Source organism: Pongo pygmaeus, chromosome 16 (assembly GCF_028885625.2).
Source record: "Pongo pygmaeus isolate AG05252 chromosome 16, NHGRI_mPonPyg2-v2.0_pri, whole genome shotgun sequence".
Lineage (NCBI taxonomy): Eukaryota > Metazoa > Chordata > Mammalia > Primates > Hominidae > Pongo > Pongo pygmaeus.
In genome coordinates, this window is record NC_072389.2 from 45,170,359 (window position 1) to 45,183,376 (window position 13,018).

Sequence of the window (13,018 nt, forward strand, 5' to 3'; positions counted from 1 at the left end):
AAATGCTTCTACGTGTCAAATGTACTGACAAATTTTGGTAAACCATTTAAAAATAAGAATTAGTTTTAAGTCTTGGAGAAAATGTCTTTTTGCCCACATTTAAAACTGAAAATCAATTTTACTGTAGATAGGAGTTCTGTGGAGTATACAAAATTCCTCTTAGAGATCAAATGGCCATCCCAGATAGATATCAAGTTTCACAGGCATTACTTTTAGTCAGTCTCAAGTTTCAGCCATGGGACCAAAATTTAGTGTTCTGTGCCATGTTGGTTTCACATCATGGCTTAAGAAAATACTGGCATTTTGTTTCTTACAAAATAAGTCCTACCTTGTGCATACAAGCAAAAAGAAAAAGGAAGAAAAGAGGGGAGGGGAAGGCGCAAGAAGCTCTTTTTTGTTTGTTTTGAAGACAACAGATTGAAGGCAAAAGAATACAGAGCTTTCATAAGCTCAAAGAAAAATATTTGCTGGCTAATTGCTGATTTGTATGCACTATAAAACAATTCCATAAATAAAACCAATATATCATTTCTTAATCATGACCCCATCAAAACGAAGTTATTTCCTAACTATTCTTTCAATGTCAAATGTACCCTAGAGTTGACATTTCATTTTTAAGGGTTACAGCTACCTCATAGGAACTGAAATAGACGTATGCTTACCCTTTCTCTGAAGTATAACAGTGCACAATGGTATCCAATTTGAAGACTAATGGTAAAGAAAATTCTTCAGAAAAAACTGAAAATCCATCAAGCTGAAAATCTAAAATTAGTTCTACTTTCTAATAAAAAATACATAAAAGTGCATCATCAGAATAAGTAATTCTTATGCCAGTTTGTATTGCAAACTTTCCAAACAATGCATCAAACATAAACCCAATCCAGATGTCAATTGTGAATACAAATATAGCTTGAGGTTGTTTTTTCTAAACGCAGTAATTTTTGAAATAGTTAATGCAACTGTTGCTAACACAATAATAGTACTCCTGGCCTCACATAACCTGAACTTCTGATCAAGTGCTGATTAGCCCAGTAATGGAGGTCGCCAAAAACTACTAGGGCAGTCAGTTGTGGCTGTGGGGAATTATTCTGCTATTGGGGACTGAATGCAACAACTTTATTACTATTATTATTTTAAGAGGCAGGGTCTCCATCTGTCACCCACGCTGGAGTGCAGTGGTGCAATCCTAGCTCACTGCAGCCTAGAACTCCTGGGCTCAAATGATCCTCCTGCCTCAGCCTCCCAAAGTGCTGCCATTACAGGTGTGAGCCACCATGCCTAGCCTGCAATGACTTTATTACCAGGAATAAAAATATAATTACCAGCAGTTATAAGGGTTCATTCATAGTAGATAAAGAAAAGTCTAAGTGTAGACTCTTAAATAAGCAGTTCAATTGATTTGAAGGAGATCTGAGTATTAGCCAGTGTGTTTTTTTTATAAGTACTTTCCTTGTCAATTAAATCACTACTAATAAAAATTTATTAGTTATAAATTTAAACCAGGAATAATAGCATAAATAAATTACATTGGCTGCAGTGGCTCACACCTATAATCTCAGCACTTTGGGAGGCCAAGGCAGGTGGATCACCTGAGGTCAAGTGTTTGAGACCAGCCTGGCCAACATGGTGAAACCATGTCTCTACTAAAAACACAAAAATTAGCCAGGCATGGTGGCGGGCCCCTGTAATCCCAGCTACTCAGGAGGCTGAGGCAAGAGAATTGCTTGAACTCAGGAGGCAGAGGTTATAGTGAGCCCAGATCACGTCATTGCACTCCAGCCTGGGTGACAAGAGCGAAACTCTGTCTCAGAAAAAAAAAGTCTGAACTACTGCTAAAGCCAAAGTTAATGTTTGGTTTTAGCATTTGTTATACACGTAATTATTATTATTACAGGGGCACCAAATCCTGGTTTTGCTCAGTTAAGGGCAGCATCCATGGGCATCCTAATTGATGGGTAGAAGCCTCCAAGAGATTAACAGTGCAATATAGATAATCCCCAGCATCCATAAATGATTCAGGAGTAGAACCTGATTGTTACCAGAGCGGAGCTTTTTTTTTTTTTTCTTTGATAAAGGAAAAAGTTCAAAAAAATTCTTCCTCAGAAAAATAATTATAAATCAGAAATGGTCGAATACTAACTAATACTTTTTCTGCACTTGGGGTTATAAGTATTCAAATACATCTATTGAGGGAAAAAGACTTTTTTAAGAAAAGTATCATGTATGAGAAAGAAAATTAGCTGTTGGGGACAAACAGAGTAATGGTATGGGAACTGTTCTAGAGGGTCATTTACTGTAAGCGGCAGCTAAGGGCATGTTCTTCAAGCATGTACCTCTGAGGGCAGTGTGCCCTTTGATAATGTGGTCACTTTTTTTTTTTTTTTGAGATGGAGTCTCACTCATCGCCCAGGCTGGAGTGCAGTGGCGCGATCTCAGCTCACAGCAAGCTCCGCCTCCCGGGTTCACGCCATTCTCCTGCCTTAGCCTCCCGAGTAGCTGGGACTACAGGTGCCCACCGCCACGCCTGGCTAATTTTTTGTATTTTTAGTAGACATGGGGTTTCACTGTGTTAGCCAGGATGGTCTCGATCTCCTGACCTCGTGATCCGCCTGCCTCGGCCTCCCAAAGTGCTGGGATTATAGGCGTGAGCCACCACGCCTAGCCATCACTTTTAAATTGTTTTAGCTAAAGGTGGATTTCTAGTCTCCTGTTTCTGAAATAAGCCTACCACCAAAAAATATGGAATTCCAGTAAAACTGAACCCTTCAAATATTAGCCTGTATGCATTCTGACCTTCTTAGCCATAGATGGTTATCAGTGGTAAGAAAGAATTGACTTGACAAGGAGTCTTTCTGTAGATTGCATATCTTTAATACCTACCTATTTTCTGCTTACCCCATCATTGTTCTGCGTAGCAACAGACCTGTAAACCACACAGAGGATTCTGGAAATAGCAAATTTGCAATAATGCTGTGAGAGCTTCTTTTTTTTTCTTTTTTTTCTTTTTCTTTTCTTTTTTAAATTATACTTAAGTTCTGAGATACATGTGCAGAATATGCAGGTTTGTTACATAGGTATACATGTGCCATGGTGGTTTGCTGCACCCATTAACTTGTCATCTATATTAGGTATTTCTCCTAATGCTATCCCTCCGCTAGCCCCCCACCCCCCAACAGGCCCCAGTGTGTGATGTTCCCCTCCTTATGCCCATATGTTCTCATTGTTTAACTCCCACTTATGAGTGAGAACGTGCAGTGTTTGGTTTTCTGTTCCTGTGTTAGTGAGAATGATGGTTTCCAGCTTCATCCATTTCCCTGCAAAGGACATGAACTCGGTCTTTTTTTATGGCTGCATAGTATTCCATGGTGTATTTGTGCCACATTTTCTTTACCCAGTCTATCATTGATGGACATTTGGGTTGATTCCAAGTCTTTGCTATTGTGAATAGTGCCACAATAAACATACGTGTGCATGTGTCTTTATAGTAGAATGATCTGTAATCCTTTGGGTGTATACCCAGTAATGGGATTACTGGTTCAAATGGTATTTCTAGTTCTAGATCCTTGAGGAATCGCCACACTGTCTTCCACAATGGTTGAACTAATTTACTATCCCACCAGTAGTGTGAAAGCATTCCTATTTCTCCACATCCTCTCCAGCATCTGTTGTTTCCTGACTTTTTAATGATCACCATTCTAACTGGAGTGAGATAGCATCTCATTGTGGTTTTGATTTGCATTTCTCTAATGACAACCAGCGATGATGAGCTTTTTTCCATTTGTTTGTTGGCCGCATAAATGTCTTCTTTTCAAAAGTGTCTGTTCATATCCTTTGCCCCTTTTTGTTGGAGTTGTTTTTTTCTTGTAAATTTGTTTAAGTTCCTGGTAGATTCTGGATATTAGCCTTATTATTATTTTTTTTTTTTTGAGATGGAGTTTTGCTCTTGTTGCCCAGGGTGGAGTACAATGGCACGATCTCAGCTCACCACAACCTTCACCTCCTGGGTTCAAGCGATTCTCCTGCCTCAGCCTCCCGAGTAGCTGGGATTACAGGCATGCGCCACCACGCCCAGCTAATTTTGTATTTTTGGTAGAGACGGGGTTTCTCCTCGTTGGTCAGGCTGGTCTCATACTCCCGACCTCAGGTGAACCGCCTGCCTCGGCCTTCCAAAGTGCTGGAATTACAGGCATGAGCCACCACACCCGGCCTGGATATTAGCCCTTTGTCAGATGGATAGATTGCAAAAATTTTCTCCCATTCTGTAGTTTGCCTGTTCACTCTAATGATAGTTTCTTTTGCTGTGCAAAAGCTCTTTAGTTTAATTAGATCCCATTTGTCAATTTTGGCTTTTGTTGCCATTGCTTTTGGTGTTTTAGTCATGAAGTCTTTGCCCGTGCCTATGTCCTGAATGGTATTGCCTAGGTTTTCTTCTAGGATTTTCATGGTTTTAGGTCTTACACTTAAGTCTTTAATCCATCTTGAGTTAATTTTTGTATAAGGTGTAAGGAAGGGATCCAGTGTTAGCATTCAGCATATGGCTAGCCAGTTTTCCCAACACCATTATTAAATAGGGAATCCTTTCCCCATTGCTTGTTTTTGTCAGGTTTGTCAAAGATCAGATGGTTGTAGATGTGTGGTGTTATTTCTGAGGCCTCTATTCTGTTCCATTGGTCTATATATCTGTTTTGGTACCAGTACCAAGCTGTTTTGGTTACTGTAGCCTTGTAGTATAGTTTGAAGTCAGGTAGCATGATGCCTCCAGCTTTATTCTTTTTGCTTAGGATTGTCGTGGCTATATGGGCTCTTTTTGGATTGCATGTAAAATTTAAAGTAGCTTTTTCTAATTCTGTGAAGAAAGTCAATGGTAGTTTGGTGGGAGTAGCATTGAATCTATAAATTACTTTGGGCAGTGTGGCCATTTTCATGATATTGATTCTTCCTATCCGTGAGCATGGAATGTTTTTCCATCTGTGTCCTCTTTTATTTCCTTGAGCAGTGGTTTGTAGCTCTCCTTGAAGAGGTCCTTCACATCCCTTGTAAGTTGTATTCCTAGATATTGTATTCTCTTCATAGCAATTGTGAATGGGAATTCACTCATGATTTGGCTCTCTGTTTGTCTATTATTGGTGTAGAGGAATGCTTGTGATTTTTGCACATTGATTTTGTATCCTGAGACTTTGATGAAGTTGCTTATCAGCTTAAGGAGTTTTGGGGCTGAGACAATGGGGTTTTCTAAATATACAATTAAGTCATCTGCAAACAGAGATAATTTGACTTCCTCTCTTTCTATTTTAATACCCTTTATTTCTTTCTCTTTTATTTCTTTCTCTGATTGCCCTGGCCTGAACTTCCAATGCTATGTTCAATAGGAGTGGTGAGAGAGGGCATCCTTGTCTTGTGCCGATTTTCAAAGGGAATGCTTCCAGCTTTTGCCCATTTGGTATGATACTGGCTGTGGGTTTGTCATAAATAGTTCTTATTATTTTGAGATACATTCCATCAATACCTAGTTTATTGAGTGTTTTCAGCATGAAGCGGTGTTGAATTTTATCGAAGGCCTTTTCTTCATCTATTGAGATAATCATGTGGTTTTTGTCATTGGTTCTGTTTATGTGATGGATTATATTTATTCATTTCTGTATATTGAACCAGCCTTGCATCCCAGGGATGAAGCCTACTTGATCGTGATAAATAAGCTTTTTAGTGTGCTGCTGGATTCAGTTTGCCAGTATTTTGTTGAAGATTTTTGCATCGATGTTCATCAGGGATATTGGCCTGAAATTTTCTTTTTTTGTTGTGTCTCTGACAGGTTTTGGTATCAGGATGATGCTGGCCTCATAAAAAGAGTTAGGGAGGATTTCCTCTTTTTCTATTGCTGGGAATGGTTTTAGAAGGAATGATACCAGCTTTTCTAACTACCATCAGAGAATACCATAAACACCTCTACACAAATAAACTAGAAAATCTAGAAGAAATGTGTACATTCCTGGACATATATACCCTCCCAAGACTAAACCAGGAAGAAGTTGGTTCCCTGAATAGACCAATAACAAGTTCTGAAATTGAGGCAGTAATTAATAGCCTACCAACCCAAAAAAGACCAGGATTCACAGCCAAATGCTGTGAGCTTCTAAGGACAGTGGTTATGTTCTGCTCACTGACTTCTCCCTAAGGCAACCAGGTGGCCCTGTGTTGGGTGTGGGCACAAATACTTAATGATGGTGATGACTTTGCTTAATTTTGGCCTCCATTTTGAGTTACTGTGTGTTCCTCTTGGGTTAGGATGAAGACTGCAATGAAAAGAATGGCTGCCATGAAAGTGAGCCATCAGTGACGACCGAGGCTGTGCACTACCTATACATCCAGGTGAGGTCGTGGTGTGTACTTAGGTGACACAGCAACACCCAGTAGTGGTGGGTGGGCCTATTTCAGGGTATTGGAACAAGATAATGGACAGAGGAGGGCATACTGCCACTACCAAAGATTAATTGGCCAAAAGGATTACCATATGGAGGCCCTTTTCCCCAGCCTTGAACTCATGCTTTCCTGCCGCATATCAGGAGCAGCCACAGGGCAGCTCTGAGCTCAGGCTGTGTAAGTTCACATCCTGGATCCACCTGTTAGGACTGCATGAACTCGGGCAAGGTTCTTCAGCATCTTGTGCCTCAGTTTCCCCATCTATAAATTACATAATAGTAGCTCTTATAGACTTGTAAAGAATAAATAACATGTGAAGTACTTAGAACCATATCTGAGTTCCATAAATGCTAGACTGCATGAGCACAGAAACTCCACTCCTAACCAGCTGAATCTGGACAAGTAAGGTATGATGCACGCACATGCCTGTACATGCAAAAGTAACACCAGTGTGACTTCAGGCAAAGAGGCTTGACCAGGAACCTCTGGAGACCAGTGCACAGGCAAGCCAGTTCCAATGGGGCATGACTGAGAAGTCTGGGCTTTGGCCTGCCTACCTGCCATAGCAACAACATCCTAAACGGAGTTGAGTGGGCTCTGCCAGTAGAGGAGTGGCCATAAAACAAAGAAGTCGGCCGGGTACGGTGGCTTACGCCTGCAATCCCAGCACTTTGGGAGGCCGAGGCGGGCGGATCACCTGAGGTCAGGAGTTTGAGACCAGCCTAGCTAACATGGTGAAACCCCGTTTCTACTAAAAATACAAAAAATTAGCCAGGCATGGTGGTGCGCGCCTGTAATCCCAGCTACTCAGGAGGCTGAGGCAGGAGAATCACTTGAACCCGGGAAGTGGAGGTTGCAGTGAGCCAAGATTGCATCATTGCACTCCAGCTTGGGCAACAAGAGTGAAACTCTATCTAAAAAACAAACAAACAACAACAACAACAACAAAAAACAAGTCTTTCCTCTGCCCCAAGTGAACAAGACTGTGGGTCACTGTTAGTATTTCAGTCTTAACTGCAAGCAGGCAGATCTTTAAATGTGAGATACAGAACTGGGCAGAAAAAGGAACCCTCAGACAAGTTACAGCATTTCGAATGAGATGAATTAGGTATTTGCTTTCCTGGAGTTGGAGCTGGTTTTAGGTATTCCGTAACATAAATATCTTTGAGGTACCACTTACACAGATAATAAAGCATTGGTCCCCCAAACCACTATTTATCCTCTATTATATTCCATTACCTTCTACACAATTAGAATGAAATAGAAGTACACAAAGGAGGTGCATCCGACATGCATCAGGATCACGGTGTGGGCATCAGAGGAGGCCTTGTGAGGCCCGGAGGGTGAGCCAGAGTTTACTGACAGTTATTCCGAAGATGATAGAACGAAGGCTGATCTTCCTCTTTAAAAACAATAAAACCTTTCTTCATGAGAAATCTCAACTGTGGCACTAGTTGAAGCATATAGGCTAGTTTCGTAAATCAAATGGTGCATGTTGATTTAAGATTTAAATCATGTTGCACTGTTTTCTGATACGTGAATACGCTCAAGAAGGGGTGAGAGCCCCTGTCTCACTGTCCCAAGAAGACTTGAATGTTTTAATATTTACAATATTTTGCTCTAAACTTGAAGGTCATTTGTCTTTAATGTAAGAAAAGCTAATGATATCATTAGATTAACTAACCCTCCTTGTAAATTTGGGTTTGGAAGCGATCTTGTAAAACAATAGATAAAATTTTACTACATTCTCAGTTTTTTATATTAATTGTGATAAGTATTTTAAACAAGTCATATTTTTAAATGAGCAGTAATATAAAAAATTAAAAATGGTTATGTTGGAGTGCTAAGAGTGTGCACTCTTAGCAACAGTATTATTTTTTAATACTGTTGGTTTCTTTTTCAGTGTAGAAAACCAAGTCTTTCCCGTAACTGTTTAAAACCCATGGTACAGGTTTTAAAATAGAGGATTGTGTAAATTGCAGTTATACTCCTTCACTTAAAACTGTTGTGTAATCAGATTCTCCTGGTTTGTCTATATAGATGGAGTACTGTGAGAAGAGCACTTTACGAGACACCATTGACCAGGGACTGTATCGAGACACCATCAGACTCTGGAGGCTTTTTCGAGAGATTCTGGATGGATTAGCTTATATCCATGAGAAAGTAAACTTTGCAACATTTGATATCTGAAGACTTATGTTTACATAAATTTATGACTGCATAAAAATATCAAATGTAAGATTGGAGAAAAACTGAAATAGAGGGAAAGCTATGGGTATATGACATAATCTGTTTTTGTAGGAAATAGAACAAAGTGTCAAAGACAATAAAATATTACAAAGTATCAGAGTATAACATTAAAAAATGTTAAGAAAACTTTAAAGGTTAGGACAGGGATCAGCAAACTGTGGCCCACAGGTCAAATCTAACCCACTGCCTGTTCTTGTATGGCCTGTGAGCTAATAATGACTCCTACATTTTTAAATGGTTGTAAAAGATTAGAAGAACATTTCATGACACATAACAATTACATGAAATTCAGATTTCAATGCTCCCAAGGTTATTGGAACATAGCTATGCTCATTTGTTTACATATTGCCTATGGCTGCTTTTTTTCCATAACAGCAGATTTGAGTAGTTGCAACAGGGGCTGTAAAGCCTAAAGTATTTACTCTCTGGCCCTTTATAGAAAAAATTTGTTAACCTCTGGGAGAGGAGAAAATATATGAACATGTAGGGAATGTGAGGATGATTCCTTGAGTGCTTTAGAATTAGGGCCAGGTGCGGTGGCTCATGCCTGTAATCCCAGAACTTTGGGAGGTCGAGATGGGCGGATCACTTGAGGTCAGGAGTTCAAGACCAGACTGGTCAACATGGTGAAACCCCATCTCTACTAAAAATACAAACATTAGCTGAGTGTGGTGGTGCACACTTGTAATCCCAGCTACTTGGGAGGCTGAGGCGGGAGAATCACTTGAACCTGGGAGGTGGAGGTTGCAGTGAGCTGATATTGTACCACTGCGCTCCAGCCTAGGTGACAGTAAGAGACTTCATCTGAAAAAAGAGAAAAAAAGAATTAAGCAAGGATGTGGTTAATACCTGCCAAGTTACTTGATTCTAACTGAATTAGTGCCACCCTTCCTAGGAACACGGAGAAACCAGAAGGTCATCTAGCAAGAAGAGAAATCAGACTTTCTGAGTAACTTAGCTTGTCGTATGTCTAAAATGTCATTTTAAAGCTAGAAATTGCCATTATAATGTAAATGCTAATGGGCCTAGCTTCAGGATGAAACACTGCTTACATTTTTAAAATGAGATTGTCTAATGCATTAACCAATATAAATTCATTATTTTTTTCCTTTGCCTCAAATTTATTTAACCTTAAAATGTTTGTACTGTACCATATTTATACTGAGAAGCAAGGGCTGTAATTTACGCATATGTAGTTTATAGATGATTTGGTAGAAGCAGAATTTGCAAGGTTAGAAATGAAAATGAATTCTAATGAGGGCCATTTAAGCTGTATTACTGTGATTTTATCCTGGGATGCTAGAACAATGCCCTGTGTGCTCTCTTCCACTCCATCCAATTTGCTCAGTATTGGCTAACCATTTGCTGACATCTAACACTGTGCCATACCTGGAAATACAAGGAGACACAAGTGTGTGTCCCATGCTTGAGAGGGACTTCTTGCTCTTAGAGGGAGCCAGAATTTACATTCATGTAATGGTAAAAGAGATCATTATTTTCTATATTATAATGCATGAAACAATACACATTACGAGCCATTAGGAAAATGAGAAAGCAGTCTCATGTAACAAGTAATTGTTGCACACCTACTGTGTGTGCTGGGGATGCCAAGTTGAACTGTTAGAATTACTGTGGAAGGCTCATGAATGAGTTGGCACTTGCAAATGTTGGTACAGTGCAAATGCATGGAAAAAAGCGAGTATCCTATGAAGGGGAGATGGTACAAAGAAAGGAATAGAAGAAGGAATAAAAATGGTGTGTCTCCCTGACCAGAGGAGAGGTTTTGTAATGTAGCAGAGGTAAGGGTAACTTGGTGAACCCAGTGGAAGGGGCCTTGGATGCCACAGGGAACTATTTAGAATTCACCTGGTCAGGATACCACCAGGTAGAACTAGGAGATAGTAAAGAGGTCATAGGACAGTCAGGACACATTGCAGAGGCCGGACAACCTGGACCAGGGTGGTCTGTGGGAGAAGACTTCATACGATTTTCATCACTAGGTTGGCCTTTTAAATTAGGAAGTAGGTATAACTTTATGCATGGAAAACCATTGTTTGTTTCTTCCCTCTCTTTCAACAGGGAATGATTCACCGGGATTTGAAGCCTGTCAACATTTTTTTGGATTCTGATGACCATGTGAAAATAGGTGATTTTGGTTTGGCGACAGACCATCTAGCCTTTTCTGTAAGTATTTTAAAAATTAGACTGTACCTAAAAACAGACTCAGATGCCTTGATAATCCTGAAAGTATTAGCAGATAGAATAGTGCGTTCACAGAACTATGCTGTCTCATCCTCAGGAGATTATACAAACCTGAAGGGGTATGCTGCAAATGTTGTAGGCTTTGCAATTGTGAGTATATTTTTTTGAGTGCATTCCACTTGAGGGACACAAAATTATTGGCTTGGGAACAATATTGTGGTCAAAGGCGTACAGTACTTTATGAAATCATTTGGTATTTTGGTCTACCATGCCTGGCACTGGGCTAGATGCTTTATACCTCAGAGGCTTTTGTTGGTTTGGGGAAATGAGGCTCAAAAACATAAAACACCAGGAGACCATACAGTTGTGAGGACCAAGAAAGGCTGGATAACGACAGTGGCATTTCAGATGTCCTTAAATGGTGGTTGGGAGTCCAACAGGTGAAGGTTGAGGGCAGGGCCTGGTGGCCCCAGGATGGGGATTCCAGAGAGAAAGCACAGCATAAGCAGAGGCCCCGGGGTAAGCAGACTTGGCTGTCGGAAGACCAGCATACTGTCTGACTGGTCAAAACTGTGAGGTGCAGGGGAGAGTAAGAAGATGCGGGGCAGTTGAGGAGTCATTGGAAGGTTGGGCAGTCTTGTAAGTGGTAGGCCTTGAATGCCAGAGGAGGAATTTTACTTCACATTATAAACCCAAGTTATTAGGCACCAAGATCTGTAGGAAATGCAGTTAATTCCAAGGGTGATCAGGAAAGGAAAATAGGATTTGAGTTAATGGTGAGAATAACCATTGGGGCCAAGTTAGAAGGTGAGACTAGGAGTGGAAAGGGAGGAGAGGGAAGGCAGACAGTAAGGACACGGTCCCATTCATACTCCCCATGGAGCATATGGGAGAGTGCTGAGACTAAGGATGGGCCAGATGGTGGGGATCTTGATCCCCAAACTAAAGAATTTAACTTGATGTCTGGAAGGCTGTTGCATAGTGAGATAGATAAGAGCTCAAGCTCTGGAATCTCACTGACCTGGATTAGAATCCTATCTCTGCCACTGCTTTGTAGCATGATATTGGACAATTAATTAACTTCTCAATACCTCATTTGTAAAGTGTGCCTAATACTAGCGCCTAGCTCAAAAAGTTATCAGGAAGATAAATAAGAATGCAGGTAAAGCACCTAGAACAGTGCCCAGCACTAAGAATGTTGAAGCCGTTATTACTGATGGTGATGCTTGTAATGGGAAGCACCTATTACAAGTGCAGACATAACAATAGTGACTTAGGGTATTGACAGCACTGTTGCACATAGTGGAGCAAGGTGAGGCTACCTGGGGGGCATTAGCCATGAGCAAGGGTGGAACATATTTGCTGAGCAGCCTCTAGGAAAGAAGAATAAAAATTGACGCAGAGAAAGTAACAGCAATGGGTAAGTTGAAAGATGAGTTTGTTGTTTTTAATACAATCTTACTCTTCTTAGAAAACAGATTCTGTTTTTGGCATTTGCAACATGAAAATAAATTGGTTTCTCTAAGTGTTTGCATATTTCTGTCCTAAAGAAAGAGTTGTACAGTGATTGCCCCTCTCCCTCTTGATTTCATTGGGTTTTCTGAGAGCCTTGCATTAGTGGGTTAACTAAACTAGAAAAAAATTAAAACTTAAAGCATTATTATATTATTTTGATTTCCATGTAATATTTCCTCAGTCTTCATTTAGAAACAGACAAGCCATTCTCATGGAATAATATCATGTTTTAATTGGATATTTGCCTTACTTATGTTTTTAGGCTGACAGCAAACAAGACGATCAGACAGGAGACTTGATTAAGTCAGACCCTTCAGGTAAACCCAGAAGACTATATATTTCATCCATGTGTTAAAGATCCCAGAATTTCTTAACCTGAAACCTGCTTTTTACTTGTAAAGGTTTTATTCTACAGCAGATTTTAATTGCTCCTTAAGTTAACAAAATTATGGAAACGTTTTCATTTTTTTTTTCCTTTTCAATTTATGAATTGTTCTTTGAACTTTAAGAAATTAGAGCTTCAGTGAGTAGAATAATTGGCTCCCGGGGGTAGACAGTTTTATTTTGTCTAACCTCCGTTGGTAATGTGAGGTTACCTCATGACCTGATCTGTCTGGGGTCTTATCTGGCACTG

At 40.1% G+C, this 13,018-nt stretch overlaps 1 protein-coding gene across 4 annotated transcripts in view; it reads left to right on the forward strand.

Annotated features, from left to right (window-relative positions):
• Positions 1–13,018, forward strand: part of EIF2AK4 (eukaryotic translation initiation factor 2 alpha kinase 4) — a 103,730-nt gene that overhangs the window by 47,415 nt on the left and 43,297 nt on the right. For all 4 annotated transcript variants that reach the window (XM_054450905.2, XM_054450907.2, XM_063652581.1 and 1 more), the window contains exons 14-17: positions 6,283–6,366; positions 8,458–8,580; positions 10,747–10,851; positions 12,647–12,701. In XM_054450905.2, the coding sequence (XP_054306880.1) occupies positions 6,283–6,366; positions 8,458–8,580; positions 10,747–10,851; positions 12,647–12,701 (367 nt within the window). The remainder of the gene's footprint in view (positions 1–6,282; positions 6,367–8,457; positions 8,581–10,746; positions 10,852–12,646; positions 12,702–13,018) is intronic.